Here is an 18,091-nt window from a genome sequence, read left to right as displayed (position 1 = left end):
GGTGCAGTGTAGTCCTATGCTTGGTGTCCCATTGACCACCTGCTGTGTACTGATTACCACAATGATGGTCTCTAATGACAGTGAGTGATTCCTTTAAAAAATCAATGCTTTGTACATGTTGAAGAGTTTTCACAGCAATAATTTAATTTGATTACATGACAATTCTCTTAGAGAGGTGTTATTTTTCTTACTATACAAAAGAGGAAACTTAGATGCAGAAATTGTGCCCCACTGAGGTTGTTTGGTAGTTAGTGGGGCAGCCAGAAATAAAATCAAAGTTATACCACAACCTATGCAGTAATTTTCTATCAGATCTCTTTCGTATTATTGTAATCCTCATTGGATTTTGATCAAAACTTTGATAAAAAGTATTGCTCTTAATACATGAGTGTGTTGGAATACTCTTCTGTTCTGCAAACAATGTTCATGTCATGCAGAATTACAGATATTTTAAGTCGAGATTTATGTAAACTCCTGGAATTACCCTGGATAGCTTAAACTAACTCCTGGACATGCGTTACTATAAGAGTATTTAGTTGTGTAGTCTATATTTGTGTTTGGTAGTTTACGTGATCTACTATTATGATATCTTAAAAAATTTTTTTTTCAGATGTCACCTTTTCTAGTTTTGTGAAGAGTTGCTATAGTGATGACCTAGATGTCTGCATCCTGCCCAATGCAGAGAATACTGGAATCACTCATCCCATAACAGCAGAGAGGACCAAGATGCTAAATATCAAAGATAAAAACAAGTTCTACTTCCCTCCTATACAAAACAGGTACTGGTTTTACTATTTATAATAAGCCATATCTATGAAGTATTTTGCAATTATTCAAATCCTTACACATTTTTTTAAATAAAATCATCAGTGGAAATAGAAATAAGTCCTTTTGGAAAGGTAAAGTAGGTCAATTGAATGACTTTAATTGTTTACCCCTCTTATGTTCATGTGCTTTAATACATGATTTTTGCAATCTCTTTTACTAAAGAGGCAGGGGCTATTCCTCTCTCTTGAATCTGGGCTCAACCATGTGAATTTCTCTGGCTAAAGAAGGGGGCAGAAGTGATGGTGTCTAAGTTTCATTGATATTGTTTTATTATTTTTGTCTTTATTAGAGATACTGCTTTGGGATGTTTTTCAGTCACCAGAAAAAAAATTGACCCTAATTCTAGACTCTTCCATAGAGTATGATGTCACTAGTCTTCAGAAGGAAGCTTGGGAGCCCTTGTGAAGGGACTAGTGGGGAGGAGGAGACCATGTCTACTGTCAGGAATCCCTGAACTGAGCCATGTTACTTAGACAGATGTTGGTGCTCAGACCAGGTGTAACGGAACATATGATCTGAGAATTTTATTCAAGAAACTGAAAACTAGTGAAAGCATTATTTTTCCCATAAAAGGGAGTAGAAAAGTCAGGAGCAGGGAGCATGGGCTACTTTTTCTTTCCTAAAACTTTGGAAAAAACTCCTTTAGTTGGAAGAAAAGAGTCAAGAAAAATCACCCTAAATGGAAAGTGAATGTGTGTAGCCCAACACTTTTTGAGATACCCATCCCTGAGCCACGTTTGGTACCGCAACGTTATTAGGTATGATTATTATGCAACTTGGGTTAGTCTATCATTTTTCTTCTACTGTCCAACTTTCCTTATGTTCATGTCTTACTTATGGGATGAAACAGTTATAAAGCTAAATGATATTAGCATCTGATTCTTTGTACTATAAATACTAAACACATGGTTGGCATGCAATAAATATTTAATATTATTACTAATGGTACCTAAAAGTACTAGATTAGGGGAGATCAAATAAATTCTCTGTAACTCAATGTTATAATTGCCTATTATTTGTTTATATACCTTGCCTGACTCCAAATTCTGAAAGCATAGAAACCTTGTCTATATTTATCACCATTATATTCCTCAACTTGTAAGTAGTAGATTTCTAATAGACATTTGTTGAATGAGAATTTCTATTTTGATCTTGTTTATATATAAGCACAAATATAATTGATATTTATAATGACAATCTTAAAATACTGCAAAGCTCCAAAGTTCCATACAGAAATGATTACATTATTTTCAGTAGATATTATACCGTGTTTCCCTGAAAATAAGACCTAGCTGGACAATCAGTTCTTATGCGTCTTTTGGAGCAAAAATTAATGTTTGACTATAATATAAGAGCAGGTTTTATATTAATTTTTGCTCCAAAAGATGCATTAGATCTGATTGTCCGGCTAGGTCTTATTTTCAGGGAAACAGTGCAGTTAGGAGCATTTTGTTGTATCTTTCTTCTTAGAAAATTAGCAATCTATGTAAAGATTATATATCCAGACTATTTGGTTAGTAATACTGTCTTCTTGACCATATAACTGGGAAATAACATTTTCTCTAGAGTTTTATTTCGTGTCTGTGTAACACATTATTAATAGTAAAATTGTGTTGAATTTACTTTTCATCAGATTAGTAACACCAATATATTGCCTTTTTGCTGCTTATCATGAAATGAGAGCTGCTTTCTGTCTGTCTTCACAGGAAAGATTTAGGAATACTGGTCTGCCCTGAATCGGATTGTGAAAGTCCAAGAAAATATCTCTTTAAGGATCTGGATGGGAGAGCCCTGGGTCTACCTCCACCAGTTTCTGTATTTCCTAAAACCGAGGCAGAATGGACTGGATCCTTCTTCAACACAGGTTGGTTATATCAGAACTCGATGCCTCCATTAGAGGGAATGTGCATGAGAAGGGGCTGTATTGGCCGTGTTGTCTAAACACCCTGGAGAAGAACCGAGTTCTGGAGTTGAAGTCTGTGCTAATCACTGCTCAACTCACCTGTATCACAGGAATGTTGAGTGATTAAGAGATGTCGTGATCATTGTTGTGGCCTCCATGAGATTGCCTGTGTCTATGTCAAAGGGATCGATTCCTGACACCCAGGTCGGTGCACAGGTGAAGAGAACAATGCTCTCACTGACCTGGTAACCTGAGCCAGAAGCAGCACTCTGGTTCTCACCCTTTCACAGTGTCAGCCATGGAACAAGCTCCTCTGGCCTCTGATTCTTTCTCTTCCAACAGGACTTAAGGGCTGTCAGTCTGCAAAGGGTGGTATAGTAGATGGTAGGCAGTTTTGCCTTCCTTTTCTCCATCTTCTAATTGTCCTTGGGGAGGGAGGGAAATGCTGTGATCAAAATTCCTTCTTTTTCTTCTTTCTTATACAGCCAAAGCCCACTTAGCTATCAATTTTTATAATGGGACCCCTGGAGAAATAATTGTCCTTCTACTTCCACAAACAATGAAACTCTGAGTTTTATTTGTGGTCAGGTAGAACCTGCTCTCAGTAAATCTAAAGAATTTTCCCAGCTTTCTTCCTACTTCTGTGATTGATTCTTCAGATTTCTCTTTTAGTCTTTCTTTCCCTTTTTAAGTTCTGAATGTATGAATGACCCAGAAGTATGTCTTCAGATCTGATTTCTTCTCCCCCTAACCTTCCTCCCAAGTCCAAACTTGAAATACCATTTAATGCTGATGAATTCCTATTTATATCTTCAACCCAGACTTGACCCTGAACTTTGATCTGGTATATACAACTGACTCCCTTGGGAAGTATAATTGGCATCTCAGACTCAACATGTTCTAAATGGAAAGCTTGATCTCTGTCCCCATCCGCTACCTGCTTCTTGCCTACTAGCTCTGTCCACCTCTGTAATTTGTACCATCATTCATGAGGTTATTCAGGTAAAAAATAATAATGTGTTCTTTTTTCTAACCCAAATTCTCCCACTTCTAACCATCATCGTCTCCTACCTGACAAGGGAGTATCCTTCTAACTGGTCTTCTTTCTTCCACTCCTGTGTCCCATAGTTCATGTTTCAGATTGCCAGAATGATCTTTTCAACTTTCCAATGACTTTCTATCCTCCTCAGAATGAAATCCAAACTGTAAGACTACAACGTCTTGTAGTATGGTTCCTACCTACCGCTCTCATTTCATCTTCTGTGACAGCTTTTTAACTTACTCATCATTGGCTTATTTTTTTTCTTTAATATGATACGCTAATCCCCACTTCAGAGCCTTTGCATTAGCTATTTCTTCTGCCAGAAAAATCCTGTTCTCATTTCTTTGCAGAGCTAGCTTTTCTTGTTTAAATGATAACTCTTTAGAGAAACCATCCCTGATCATCCTATCGAAAACAAATATTCCTCCATTATTCTCTAGCCCTACTGTGCCTGATTATTTTTTGTCAGGGTTGCATTACTTGAAATTTTATTATAAATGTACTTGTTTACTTGTTGATTTACTCTTTGCCATTTTAGAGTGCAAATTTGATGAGGGCAAGAATTTTCTTCTGTTTACTCTTATGTATTTGGGGGATGCTCAACAAATATTAGTTGATGAACTGATCAAATGAATGAATCATTGGTAACTGAGGAGATTATTAATGCCATTTGCTCCAAACCATTCAAGAATATTCAGAAGAAATTGAGGCCTTCAGGTCATTGGTTTGAGGATATAGCCGTAATAAGGAATCCTGGAACCAAGAAGTCTCCGAGCATCTTTTTATTTGTGTCCACCTTCTTCCATGTAAACTGCTACTACTTTATAGCATTTGTCGTTTAGAGAAGTTTCACATAAGTTTTTAAATTACCATACAATTTCATGCTTCTATACTTTTTCATATATTTCTCAATTTTTTTTTTTTTTAATAGATTGAAGGCTTTTCTTTGCAATAGAGTGACAAACTATGGGGATTACAATATAGGTTTCAAAAAGTCAGTACTGAGTGCATGGAACATGCTAAGTAAATATTCATTTTGATATGTTGGTTATATCTGTTGAATATAACCACCAAATACATCTTTGCACAAAATAATGAAATTCAGGGAAAAGTATATATGTGCGGAGTAGTAAAAGAAAAAAAAAAGACAGTTAACTAGTCTCCCATTTACTAATGCATCTACTCAAATAGCTTTCTGTAGTAAGTTATTCTATTGGTTTTAAGAACCATCCCACTTTTATAGGTGTGTATGCTATTGAGAAAACATCTTTGTATTTTAAAATAAGTACATGAATAATTGTGAGGTTTTTCTCAATTTGTGGTTTTTGGTGAGGATCACATTTCTGTAGAATTAGTGACAATGGATACATGTCCCAGGGTATTTAATAAAAAATTACATTTCACAAAAGAATAAGAGCTGAAGATAGTATCTTAATTTGGGTTCCCCTTGATACAAGGCTTAGAATCCAAATAGTTTATGTGGGGGAGGTAGGAGGTGAAATGAGGAACATAGAGAAGTGGGGAAGTGAGACTGGGAAAGGAATGAAATCAGTAATGGTTGTGTTATCAAACTGGTGGATAGCTGGAGCTCAAGTCTGGTGGAGAACCCCAGGGGACCATGGGAACATGACCCAAAATTATCCCAGCTAAGCTGTGAGGAAGCTAAGGTATTTGCACTTCAAATCCCTATCTATCTCTGGCTGAGGGATGCTACTGGAGACATTAACTCTTCAGCCCTTTGGCTTTCCCAGAACAAAGGCCGATTATTCTCTTTCTTATGACCAGAGGAAACCTTTTTCAGAAGGGAGCTCTGAGTTTTTGTAGTAGCAGTCTTTGGTTTGTCAAGGTGAGTGCCAAAAACCATGAGTGTGGTACTGAAAATGTCTGTTACAAATAAAAGCTCTAAAATACCTCTCAAATTCTCCACATGTGAATAATAATGTTCTTTTGATGAACTCTGAGGTGGTTGCTTACCATGCGATGTGTGGTGCTCTTGTGGTGCTGTGCATTTTATTTTCATCACTCTCTGTCTTAGTTGTGAAACATGGCTCCATGGTAAAACCCCGTGTAATCACGTATTATACTATTATATGCCATTTACTATCAGTGTGCCAACAATAATGAGAATGTGTGTGAGTGGCCGAATGTATACAAGGAGGTATATATGACCGACTGTCTTAAATTCCTGATGTTTTAAAGCTTTAGAACATTTTAAATGAGGTTTTGCTAGAGGTACCAACTGCAAGGATTCCCACAGTAGGTGCTGCAGTTTACTGCACTAAAAATACAATCTGTGTCCTCTTGCAATGAAGGAGACAGCACATAGTAAATGGTGCCTTCCGGGTGCTAACAGAATTGCAGTGTTTTCCTGTGACTTCCAAAATATGAATAGATCCCTCCTTGCCTAATTCAAGTCTCTTTTTATTTTTTAAACCATTCTCTTCTGTGCTACTATCCAATTCCTGTTCACATCTGGTGGATGAGAAAAGGACAAATTTAATCTGGAGAGAATGAGCGTCTATTTTGTATTTTTCCTCCTCAAGACAAGAACCCGTGGTCTTCTATACAACAGTGAGAGCCGCATAGCAAAAATGAAAATGGAGACCACTGGAACCAACTCTCACATTTATTCCAAATGACATTGAGTTTAACACACCCTTATGCCCTTTTTTGATTTCATTAACAAAAAGTTTGGAGTCCATTGCTTTGAGGTTTATTTTTAATTTGAAAGAAAAAAAAAAACAGATTTTATTTGCACATTTAAGTTCATGTGCAAAACTATCCACTCACACAGATATCCACAGGTCTCAGCATATTGTCATATATACTCCAGCATTAGGAGCAAAAATTATCCATGTGGATCAGCTATGGGGAATGCTGTGCCAGTGGGTTTTTTATCTGTGTAACGCAGGGTGTGTAGCCAGGGGAAAAGTAAGCTGTTAATTTTGTTTTGTACTTATCTGTAAGTTTGCATTGCAGCCAACTTTGAAATATGCATGGCTAATCCCAAGCAGGAGATCTTTTAAGAGCCATTTGCATTTTATTCCAGAAAGGATTTACTTTGATTTTGGAGGCATCTGATCATCTGAAAATTCAAATCATTTAGAAAAACAAAGACTTGAAATTAATATCCCATTTAGGTAGAACTAGATAGACATCAGAGCTTTGTACTTTCTTCTTACTCATTTTTTGTGTCTCAGACTACAAACGGGTGGCATCACTGCTCAGACCAGTTCATACATTTGGAACACTGGTGTTGGTGGGAGAGAACTGACACAAATCAGAGCTTTGGTTTCAATGACATTTTACAATTTCTCAGACATGTAGAAGACAACAGAAGGGAGATAAAAAGGAAACTAGCATTTCAGAGCACCTTTAGCCTGCTACGCACCGAAGTTGGCCTGTTCATTCATTCAGTGAATTCATTTTGACTACTTACCATCTACCAGTGCCTTTCTAAGGATAGGAACTATAGTTGGGAACACGATAATGTCCCTGCTTTCATCAAACTTCTGTTCCAGTGGAAATATATATATGAACAAATAAATAAAATATTCCATTAGTGATGACAGTTATAAAGAAAATAAAATAGGGTTTTGGGCTAGAGAGGTAGTTTGCTCTGTGTGTGTGTGTGTGTGTGTGTGTGTGTGTGTGTGTGTAAGGGAGTGGCTATTCGAAATAGAGTTACATTTGCAGTGAAACCTGAATTAGGAGACCTTCTCCAGAGAGAAGGACCAGCCAGAGCAGGCGCTCTGAGACAAGAATGGCCTCAAAGTGTCTGAGGAGGCCAGTGTGTAGTGAATGAGAACGGGAATAGTTGGAGCTAGTCAGGATCCAGCTCCTAATATAGGCCAGTGTAATTTAATAAGATGGTGTTGGAGGGTTTTAAGAAAGGAGGTGACAGGATTTTATTCACTCTCTGAAAAGATCATACAAGCTGCTGTGGAGTGAATGGATAACAGGTGGGACAGGGACGGGGCAGGCAGTGCAATTAGGAAGTGGACAATAATGGGGGCCTAATATGAGCTACCCCATGAGTGGTCCACTGACCTGTGCTAGCCCACAAACTCTTGCATCAGTCCACAATTAGGTAATTGTAGGGATTTATCCTTTAGGAACATAGCAATCTGTGATAGAATAATTTTATGTCTGTTGAATCTAACAAAGAAAACGTGGACTTTTGTACGTCTAATTTGTCTGATAAATTATACTATATTTCTAAAATGGTCCTCAAAAGACTGGAAATTTTAAAACAAACAAACAAAAAAACAAAAAACGCTTGTTCTCCTGCCAAAATTTCTTCTTTTTAGGAGATACATTTAATATACTTAGGATGGTGGCTCCAAAGCTGGCTTATCATCTGAATCACCTAGGACATTAAATATTCATTTGTATGTTGAGAATATTTTGAGTCAACAGGTTTGTGTGAAGTGAAGGCCTTTGTCCATTGTTTTTAAACATACACACAGAAAAAAGTAAATAAATAAAAACCACCACTAACAACAAAAAATTCCCCAAGGGATTCTGCAGTACTAAGGTTTGAGAATCACTACTATAGTTATATGTTCCCTTTAAAATAAACAGGATGTTAAGAAGACAGTTAATATTTTTAATTTAAAAAGTGGGCAGTTTCAATTTCTCATGAATAATTAAGAATACCTACAGACATAAACATACTTGCTTATATACACACTGGATATATTTCCAAAAGGAAAAGGAACAATAAAATGATACAGGAGTATTTGCATTCTAAATAACGTCTTTGAAACATAATATATCAAACCATTTTTTAAAAATATGGATTATTTTTCCTAGTATCGAAGTGAGTTGAGTAACCTCAAAACGTCACTTTCATAATATATCACTGGATAAAAATGGGCACAATGCTAAGTTTATTTTTCAAATTCTACATTGAGTCATTATACTAAAAGCCTAAACTCATGATAAGCGTTTCCCACACTCTCCTTGACATTATTCCCAGCAAAGTGCTGTGGTCTAACCAGGATTTCTGACCCAATCCACCTTCAAGGCAGGTGAGAGTTTCTCATTCTTAACCATGAGAGGGTACGAAACATTTTTCAAATTGTGTTACTTCTTGGATGCCTCTTCAGAAAGAAAGTTATAAACCATTGTGGAGACCTTAAAAGTGACTCGCCTAAAATCCAAACTAAAAGATTAGGTGGATAAAAAAGAAAATAAAGCTGGCATTTGACTGTCAGCGCATAGAGTGATGAAGTGGTTTCTAACTGAGTAATGGGAAAGCTCAAGTTATGTGGAGAGGTGGGCTCAGCTGCTTGACAGACAGTGGCTCGTGTTTTCGCAACTCTTTGTTGCTAGGTCTTGAAATGTGTCTTTTCTTTAAGCTTTCTAGGCTCTCTCTCTTTCTTCCCATTTGTCCTGGGAATGACAGCAAGATGGTATTATAAAATGAGAGAAAGGAGAGGGAGGGAGAAAATGAGAGGACAGAATGGAGAGAGGAAACGGTTGTTAGAAAATTTGTCTGCCAATATCTGTGCTTGCAGAGGTCTTTTTCTTCTAGCTAGAGGGGGAAATACCATTCTCTTTTCCCAAGCAATTATAGGCCCCAAAGATTGAAACTTGGTATATAGCTCTTTAATCTCAGCAGATATTTATGGTTAAACATTAGAGTTTTAGGATTCCAGATGTCAGGGTATTAAAATATAAAGGCACAGTGGAGTCTCAGAAAATATTAGAATCTTTGGGATATGTGGCTGCAGGGATTTTTATCCCAAGCAAAGGAAGATAAAGCTTCCGATGATACTTTGTAAGACTCAAAGAGCACCTTTCCTTCACCTTATTCTCTCACTCCCCCGTGACTTGCCTAGTCTCCAGGCAGTGAGTGGCAGAACAATATTTAACTGCATTCTGAAATAGTTCCTACTGTGAATTGGAATGATTTTTCATGTGTGAATTTTAAAGGATGATGTGAAAAGGCATATGAGCCATGGGAATAATTTCCTTTTCCTTTCTTCAATGTAGGCATTTTATCCTTGAGACTGTCTGCTCCTCAAATCTTCCATTAACAACTAATGCAACTAATGCTTGTGGAGTATCTGCCATGTTTCTGACTCTGTGCTGAGACCTTCAGATGAATTATCTCATTTAATTTAATGCCGTCAAAAGGATCTTTTTATGTGATAGATAATTCTTTCCATTTGTAGATGTGGAAACTGATATAGAGACATTAGGTAACTTGTTCAAGTCATACAACTAATTAATAGAAGATTCAGGACTGAACCCATGTTTTTCACACTAGGCTATAATGTATGCAATATTCGCCTTCTAGGTTTTCTTGCTTCTTTCTATACAGTCTCCATTGTTAGCTCTCTTAGATCTATCAGCTTTTTGCACACATAGATAGCTCTGTCTACACAGAACAAAGCAAACCAAGACTGTGCAATTATTCCAGCAATTATCCCTCCCCACTAGCAAGAATAACAGTTACAGTTTATCTAGCATATTCCATGTGCCAGCTATTATGGTAAGTGGTTTATGGACATTCCTATGTATCTTTTCAACAACCTTAACATGACATGGAGGGATTGTTATCCCCTTTTAGCATTTAAAGAAATAGAGATTTAGAAAAGTTAACTAATTTTTCATGGCCCCAGAGCTAGAATGTGCAGAACAAAGATTTAAATCTATATTTGTCTGACTTCAAAGTCTGGGCTCGTAACCACTTCTAGATAATTATCCTGTGGTCTGAATCATCTGTTGAGGTGCTATACAGAGATATATTTAACTGGATAATTCACATATTTCCATTTTACATGGTAGCAAATAGATTTTTTAGTTAAAAAAAATAACTGTCAATTACTGTAACATTTTTGGAAGACAATGTAATAACCACAAAATGTCATATATATGTGTGTGTGTACATAAATACATACATATATATACACATATATACACATATATATGTATATATGTATATATATACATATACATATACACATACACATACACATATATATATATATATATATATATATATATATATATATATATATATACATATATATATATATAAAACCATTCTTCATGTACAAACTAATCTTTGTCACATCAGAGAAAAGTGCTTTGGGCCGGCCCGGTGGCTCAGGTGGTTGGAGCAGCCTGTTCCTAACGCCGAGGTCGCTGGTTCAATTCCCACATGGGCCAGTGAGCTGCGCCCTCTACAGCTAAGGTTGTGAACAATGGCTCTCCCTGGAGCTGGGCTGCCGTGAGCAGCTGGAGGTTGGCGTGAGCTGCTGTGGGCTGCTATGGGCTGCGATGATGGACTGCCTCAGCCGGGGGGCAGCACAAGGCTCATAATACCAGCATGGGCCAGGGAGCTGTGGCCTGCACAACTAGACTGAGAAACAACGGCTTGAACTGGAGTGGGAGAGGGTGTGGAAAAAGGGGGGAAAGAAAGAAAAATGAAAAGTGTTTTGCCAGTGTTAACTACTAGAGGTTGTATGATGACAATAGGGTAGCATGAGTTTTGGTCATAAGACCAAAAACTTATTATGGTAATTTTTCTGTAGCTTCCCTTTTCCCTCAGTGAGTTTATGTAGGGTTTTTGTTTGTTTGTTTTTGTTTTTGTTTTCCATCTTAGAGAAATGTTTATCAAGTGCCCAGAGAGAGTGAAGCACTATGTACTATTGGGGTATCTTAGAAGGGACATCAAGGTAGATCAGAAACCATTCCTGCCTTCATTCACGGGGGCAGGAGGTCCAGGCTACACAAGGGAGAAAAGCAGTTGGCATAAAACTGGCACAAAGCATATTGGAGAGATCATGTATCGTTGGGGATAGGGACAAAGGCTCTATAAAGGAAACGGAATTTGCCATGAGCCTAGACCATTGGATAAAGTTTTAAAGGCATAGATGAAAGAGGAAAGTAAAAGAGTTGTGGTTAGAGCATCAGACACAGGGCTGTCCTTTGTGCTGTAGTGTAGCAACTGCCCTATGAAGTGCTTCATGGCTTCCACATGTAGTTGGGTCTCTGCCTATTTATGCCCTTGCTTTACCTATCACTTATTTCCATTATAGCATGTCTCAGGCTCTGCTGTCATCACTTTACAAGCCTGCCTTCTCATCAGACTGTGAGTACCTTGAAGGCAACCTCTTTGAATTTTAATACAATCCCTGGAACATAATAGATGCTTAGTAAATGTTTGCTGAATGAGGGAATAAATGGCCGAATGAATGAATGAAAAAGTCAAAAACTCAGATTTTGTTTGCCAGTCAACAGTTTCACAGAGCAAATTTTATAATTTTACTTATGTATAATAGCCTTGTTAAAGAATGTTCCCCATTCAATATTCTCAGGAAATTGTGAAAAATGTGACAGATTAAAAAATTTATTTTCCAAATAAATTTTGAAAACTCTGACTGTTGCCACTTTAGAGCTTCAACATGTGCATTAAAATATTAAAGGTTCTGATAAGTCCTGCAATTAAATTTAAAAATACTGTTTAAATTTATGTTATACAATATTTCTCAAACATTTTAACTAGAGAATAATTGTTTATATTACACACTAGTGTGCTGGAATTGGTGTATTTCAGAATGCATCTTCAGAAATATTGCCTCATATTAATGCATTAGTTTGTAGGAATATAGGCCAGTTGGAAAGAATAAGATTATGACATTTTTATTTTGATGGTTCCTTAAAGGTCAACCTATTCCACTTCCCATTTAATGCACAGATGACCTCTACTTTTACTTTTCCCAGGAAGTGGGCATTCACTCTCTTACAAGGCTGCCTAGTATATTTTCAATAATTTTACTTGTTAGGATCTTCTTTCTATAATTTCTACCCAGTGACTTAGTTTTCCTTCTGATGTGACAGATTATAAGTCTAATTGTTTCCATATCACAGCCTTTTACATATTCAAAGATAGTAAAATAGTGATCTTATAATAACCCAATATGCCTCTTTCAAGCATGGAAATCCTAATTTCCTTCTGTTAGTCAACATATGACAGATTGTTTTTTAAGTCTTCACTTTCTAGACTGACTTCTTTTGATGTTCTTCAATTTATCAATGACGTTTCCAAAATGTGGAAACCAGAATATTACCTATCCAGAATAGCATTGTTCAGTAGAAAAAATAATGCAAGATGCAAGTATAATTTAAATTTTCTAGTGACAGATTAAAAAAAGTAAAAAGATTAAATTAATAGTATACTATTTTAATTCAATATATTAAAATATCATTTTAAGGTTAATTAGTATAAAATTATTGAGACATTTTACATTTCTTTTTTCATGCTATGTCTTTGAAATTTTGTTTTTATTTTATAGTTACAGCATATCTCAATTCAGACACTACATTTCATCAGAAATATTTGATCTAGATTTCAAACATTATCTAGATTTCATAAACTTTACAATTGAAAACGTAGATTCACATGCACAAGTGTTCCATGTATATCTAAACATTTCCAATAACTAATCAGTTTTGTACTTTATAATTAATTAAAATGATATACAATTTATAATTTAGTTCCTAGTTGCACTAGTCATATTTCAAGAGCTAGTTACCTACATGCAGTTATAATTATCATATTGGTATCTTTCTTCCCTTGTTCTGAGTGACAAATAATAAAGAATTCACTTTTTAACCTATGTTGTAGACTCTATTCATCCCTATTAAATTCCATTTATATAAGTCATTTTATAGGTCATCAGATGCGTTTTGGGTTTCTAGGATTAGAAAGTAACCCCAGAATTAGAAACCATTATATATACCACCTAATTGGTTCTGGGCATGTAACTCAGTAAAAGAAAGAAGCTTGGCTAGCCCTGGATTATCTACTGCTAGCTGGAGCTGCTGTGTAAATACCCAGTCCTCCAATCAAAGCATCAAGGTTTTCTGAGACTGGGATACACTACTCAAGTTAATGACCCTTTATTGAGAAATCTACTCATATTTCTACGCTTTGTTGTACGAGAAACAGTGATATCACTACTCTACAAGAGGGTCTATTTTGAACACCTGTAACTTAATGAAATTACTTTACTTTTTGCCATGATAGTATATTGTCTCTCTGCTTTCTCTTTTTCAATTTTTTTTCTTTTTCCTATTTTCCCCCTGTATTATTTCTAGGACTTCACTGAATAATAAGCTGTGTTTCTATTCTTCAAATTTACTTTATTTTATTGGGGAATATTGGAAAACAATGTGTTTCTCCAGGGCCCATCAGCTCCAAGTCGTTGTCCTTCAATCTAGGTGTGGAGGGCGCAGCTCAGTTCATATAGTCCAGTTGCCATTTTCAATCTTTAGTTGCAGGAGGTGTAGCCCACCATCCCATGCAGGAATTGAATCTGCGACCTTGTTGTTGAGAACTCGTGCTGTAACCCACTGAGCCATCTGGCCACCTCTCTGGAAGCTCAGAGGCAGCTCCTTGTCTTTAATCTAGTTATGGAGGGCGCAGCTCACAGGCCCATGTAGGAATCAAACCAGCAACCCTGTTGTTCAGAACTAGTGCTCTAACCAACTGAGCCCTCCAGTTATACCTCTATTCTTCAAACTTTAATAGTGGCAGAATCCTGTATTGCTGCTTTCCTGTATTGCTGATTGGAGGACTGGGTATTTACACAGCAGCTCCAGCTAGCGGTAGGTAATCCAGGGCTAGCCAAGCTTCTTTCTTTTACTGAGTTACATGCCCAGAACCAATTAGGTGGTATCTAGAACGGTATTGAAGCAGAATCCTGTATTGCTGCTTTCATTCTTTTGGTGCAATAGTATTGAAAAATTTAGCAGGCAGAAGCTCAAACTTCAGCTTATTTTATACCTAAGACAGATGGATGTTGTCTGTCTGATTATTTCATATTTGTGAGTGTGTGTGTGTGTGTGTGTGTGTGTGTGTTGTGTGCATTTTAATGGAAGGGACTACTTGAGCAGCCTCACCAATAAATAAAATGCTTGTGCCCTACCAATAGGTGCTAAACAAGTTAACGATTGAGACCTTCTCTTTTCAATTTTGTGGATCTGATAGATTTTTAAATCTAGTCTTCAGTTTTTTCTCTAATATTTGCATACTCATTAGATGTAAAAACTAATGCTATTTTTTTCCCAGTTTGAAGGTAATCATTAAAAATATCCTAGAAATAGATACATAGATGGAACAAAAAGTTAGAAATAGATCCAAATGTATTTGAGAACTTAGTTTATAATAAAAATGACATTGTTTAATCATGAGAAATTAGAAATTATTCAATTAATGATGTGAAGAATTTGACTAATCACTTAGAGAAAAATTTAGGAATTCATTCATATCTTTCTCTTTTCAAAAATAAATTCCATATACATTAAAGATGAAAAAAAAATCCTTAGAATTACCAGAAAATATTGATGAGGCCATATGCTCTTAGAGTTTTGGAGATCTTACTTAGCATGAATCAAAATCTAGGAATCATGTGTAAAGATTTGAAAATTAGACTATATAAGAATTAAAAATGTCATTAAAGAATATTAGAAACTAAAAAACTAGGAAAACTCTTGCAACTCCTATCTAAATGCTCTAATTTTCTTAATACATGAACAGTTCATACTAATATGTAAGAACAAAAAGCAGCAAACCAATTGAAAAAATATTCAAAGGATTCTGAAATGCATTTCACACAAAATAAATATAAATGCCAATAAATAAACACAAATCCCAGTTTCTCTCATAATCAAAGCACAGATTAGAGCTCTTACACTGAGTCAAACTGCCTAGATTGTGTTCTCTGACTAGATGTGCAACTCTAAGCAAGTCTATTACCCTCTCTGAGGCTCAGTTTCCTCATTTAGGAAGTGAAATTATTAATATTATATACTCATATGATTATTTTAAAGGAGATAAGCTCAAGAAAAGTGTCCACCACTACTATTAATACAGTAATGACCACTGCTACTGTGTTTTCCCGAAAATAAGACTTAGCTGGACCATCAGCTCTAATGCATCTTTTGGAGCAAAAATTAATATGAGACCTGGTCTTATTTTAATATAAGACCTGATGTAACATAATATAATATAATATAATATAATATAATATAATATAATATAATATAATACATAATACCAGGTATAATATAATATAAGACCAGGTCTTATATTAATTTTTGCTCCAAAAGACGCATTAGAGCTGATGGTCCAGCTAGGTCTTATTTTCGGGGAAACACGGTATAATTATTAATAGTATTAATAATTAATAGTATTGTTAATTATTATTGTATAATAATTAATACTATTGTTAATAGTATTGTTTTACCAATTATGTTGGCAATGTTTAAAAAGTATTATAATCTCACTATAGCAGGAAAGTATGGGGAAACTGTTCTCAAACCTGTTCTCAGATATCACTTGATGTAGCTTCTTGGTATCTGGCAACCATCAAAAGGCCTATATCTCTGCCTCAGCAACTCCACTTTTAAGGAATTGTCCTGAAGACTTTTGTTGAAAGAATAAATGAAACAATAAAACATACACAATGAAAAATAAAAGACTCTTGGCCTCTTAGCCCTCTACTATCTCGATCTTCGGTACCATTGCGCAGAGGGAACAACTGGGGAGTCACCATTTTTTAAAATCATGTATATGTATTACTTACTATTTTAGTAAGAGTAATGATAGTAAAACTCATTTATAGAACAAATGGGAATCCTGAAAATCCAGTTGATTATTATGTAAAGCATATCAAGAAAAGGGAGACGGAAGACAAGAAATTCTCCTAGACCTAGAGGCCAATCTTTCTACTACAGAATTAGGGAATCCCTGTAGGACCCAATTCCAATTTGCTTAGCTCCCTCACAGGAGAAATATTTTTAAAAATTGAAGATAAGTTCCTGAAAGTAATTACCATGCAGAAAGGGAGTCGAAGCTCATTTTTTTATGTGGCTGTGAGTAATAACCTCTTCCCTTTTGGGTGATGTTGGTAAGATGCAACTTTCCTTGAGCATTGCTCCTGTGGAAACCAGCCTTTCTCCACATCTAGGCCATATTCTCTGTTTCTCCTCAAACAGTTTGAGGCAAAGGAACAGATCCTAGAGCAATAAAAGACACAAGGCATATAAATACTTAGACCCATGCTTGGCTCAGGATAAGCATTTAGCACATACTAGTCACTGCTATGCTATGGCTACCACTGCCACCATTTATTCAGGCTCTGGCTGGGGTGATGAGTTGAACATTTGAGCATCGCATATTAGCTGTTTCTTGCACTAGGTTTCTATTGCTGCCATAATAAATTATTACAAATTCCGAGGCTTAAAACAACATCCATGTATTATCTCACAGTTCTGCAGGTCAGAAACCTGGTACACTTGACTGATTCTCTGCTTTGATTCTCTCAAAGCTGAAATTGAGGTGTAGGCAGGACTGCATTCCTTTCTGGAGTCTCCAGGGATGGATCCGCACCCTACCTCACTCAGGTTTTCACTCAAATTCAGTTCCATGTGGTTGTAGGACTTGGTCCCCATTTCCTTGCTTGTTGTAGACTGAAAGTCATCCCAGCTTCTAGGGCTGCCCACATGCCATCACTGATGGTCTCCTTTATCTTCAAAGCAAGCAATGGGAGATTGCAGCCCTTTCATGCTTTGAACCTCTCCTGACTTCTTCTGCATCTCTCTAATTCCAGCCAGAGAAGTTCTTCACTTTGAAGGATTTATGGTATTAGATTGGGCCTACCCAGATAATCTCCTCACTTTAAGTATAACCTTGATCACATCTGCAAAGTCCCTTTGCCACATTCACATGTCCAGGATTAGGGCGTGACCATCTTTAGGAGATTATTCATTACTCAGTTTACCATACTTCTTTGTAAGGCCTCAATTTTATAGTTGTGGAAAGTGCAAGAATATGATTTAGAGTAAATCTTGATAGTATTCCAATTTACTGTTTCTTAGTTCATATTCTTTACTGTAAATGTTGAAGAAATACTATAAAGATTTCTTCTCTCTCAGGAAATAATCTAAACTTAGTTTACCTTGTTTCAGGGCTATTATAAGAATGTGGAGGATTCTATGTCTGTTCTGCAGACTGAGCATCAGGTTGTTTTTTTTAATATATATATATATATATTATCAGTATAACCTGGTTTATTTGACATGATTATGTAACATTATGATTCTTAGCTTGATTTTGGTCTCATATTTGTTATGTCAAAGCAAGAAGATATTTTATTTTGATATGTATTTAAATATACGTTTTACTACATGTATTTTAAGTCATTATTTGCTATAAACTATCTTTGATACATTTACTTACTGTGCTATTGCTTCTAAATACAGCCACCATTTGCCTCATCTACCAATTGTCCCTGAGT

The 18,091-nt window shown here is 36.1% G+C and overlaps 1 protein-coding gene across 7 annotated transcripts in view; it reads left to right on the top strand.

Moving 5' to 3' along the window:
• PKHD1 (PKHD1 ciliary IPT domain containing fibrocystin/polyductin) overlaps positions 1-18,091 on the top strand; it is a 433,016-nt gene that overhangs the window by 312,798 nt on the left and 102,127 nt on the right. For all 7 annotated transcript variants that reach the window (XM_019734773.2, XM_074333064.1, XM_074333066.1 and 4 more), the window contains 2 exons: positions 611-779; positions 2,535-2,692. In XM_019734773.2, the coding sequence (XP_019590332.2) occupies positions 611-779; positions 2,535-2,692 (327 nt within the window). The remainder of the gene's footprint in view (positions 1-610; positions 780-2,534; positions 2,693-18,091) is intronic.

The sequence above is a fragment of the Rhinolophus sinicus genome, linkage group LG05 (assembly GCF_036562045.2).
Source record: "Rhinolophus sinicus isolate RSC01 linkage group LG05, ASM3656204v1, whole genome shotgun sequence".
NCBI classification, from domain to species: domain Eukaryota; kingdom Metazoa; phylum Chordata; class Mammalia; order Chiroptera; family Rhinolophidae; genus Rhinolophus; species Rhinolophus sinicus.
Note: the sequence above shows the minus strand (reverse complement) of the source record. Positions and strands in the feature narration are given on the sequence as shown.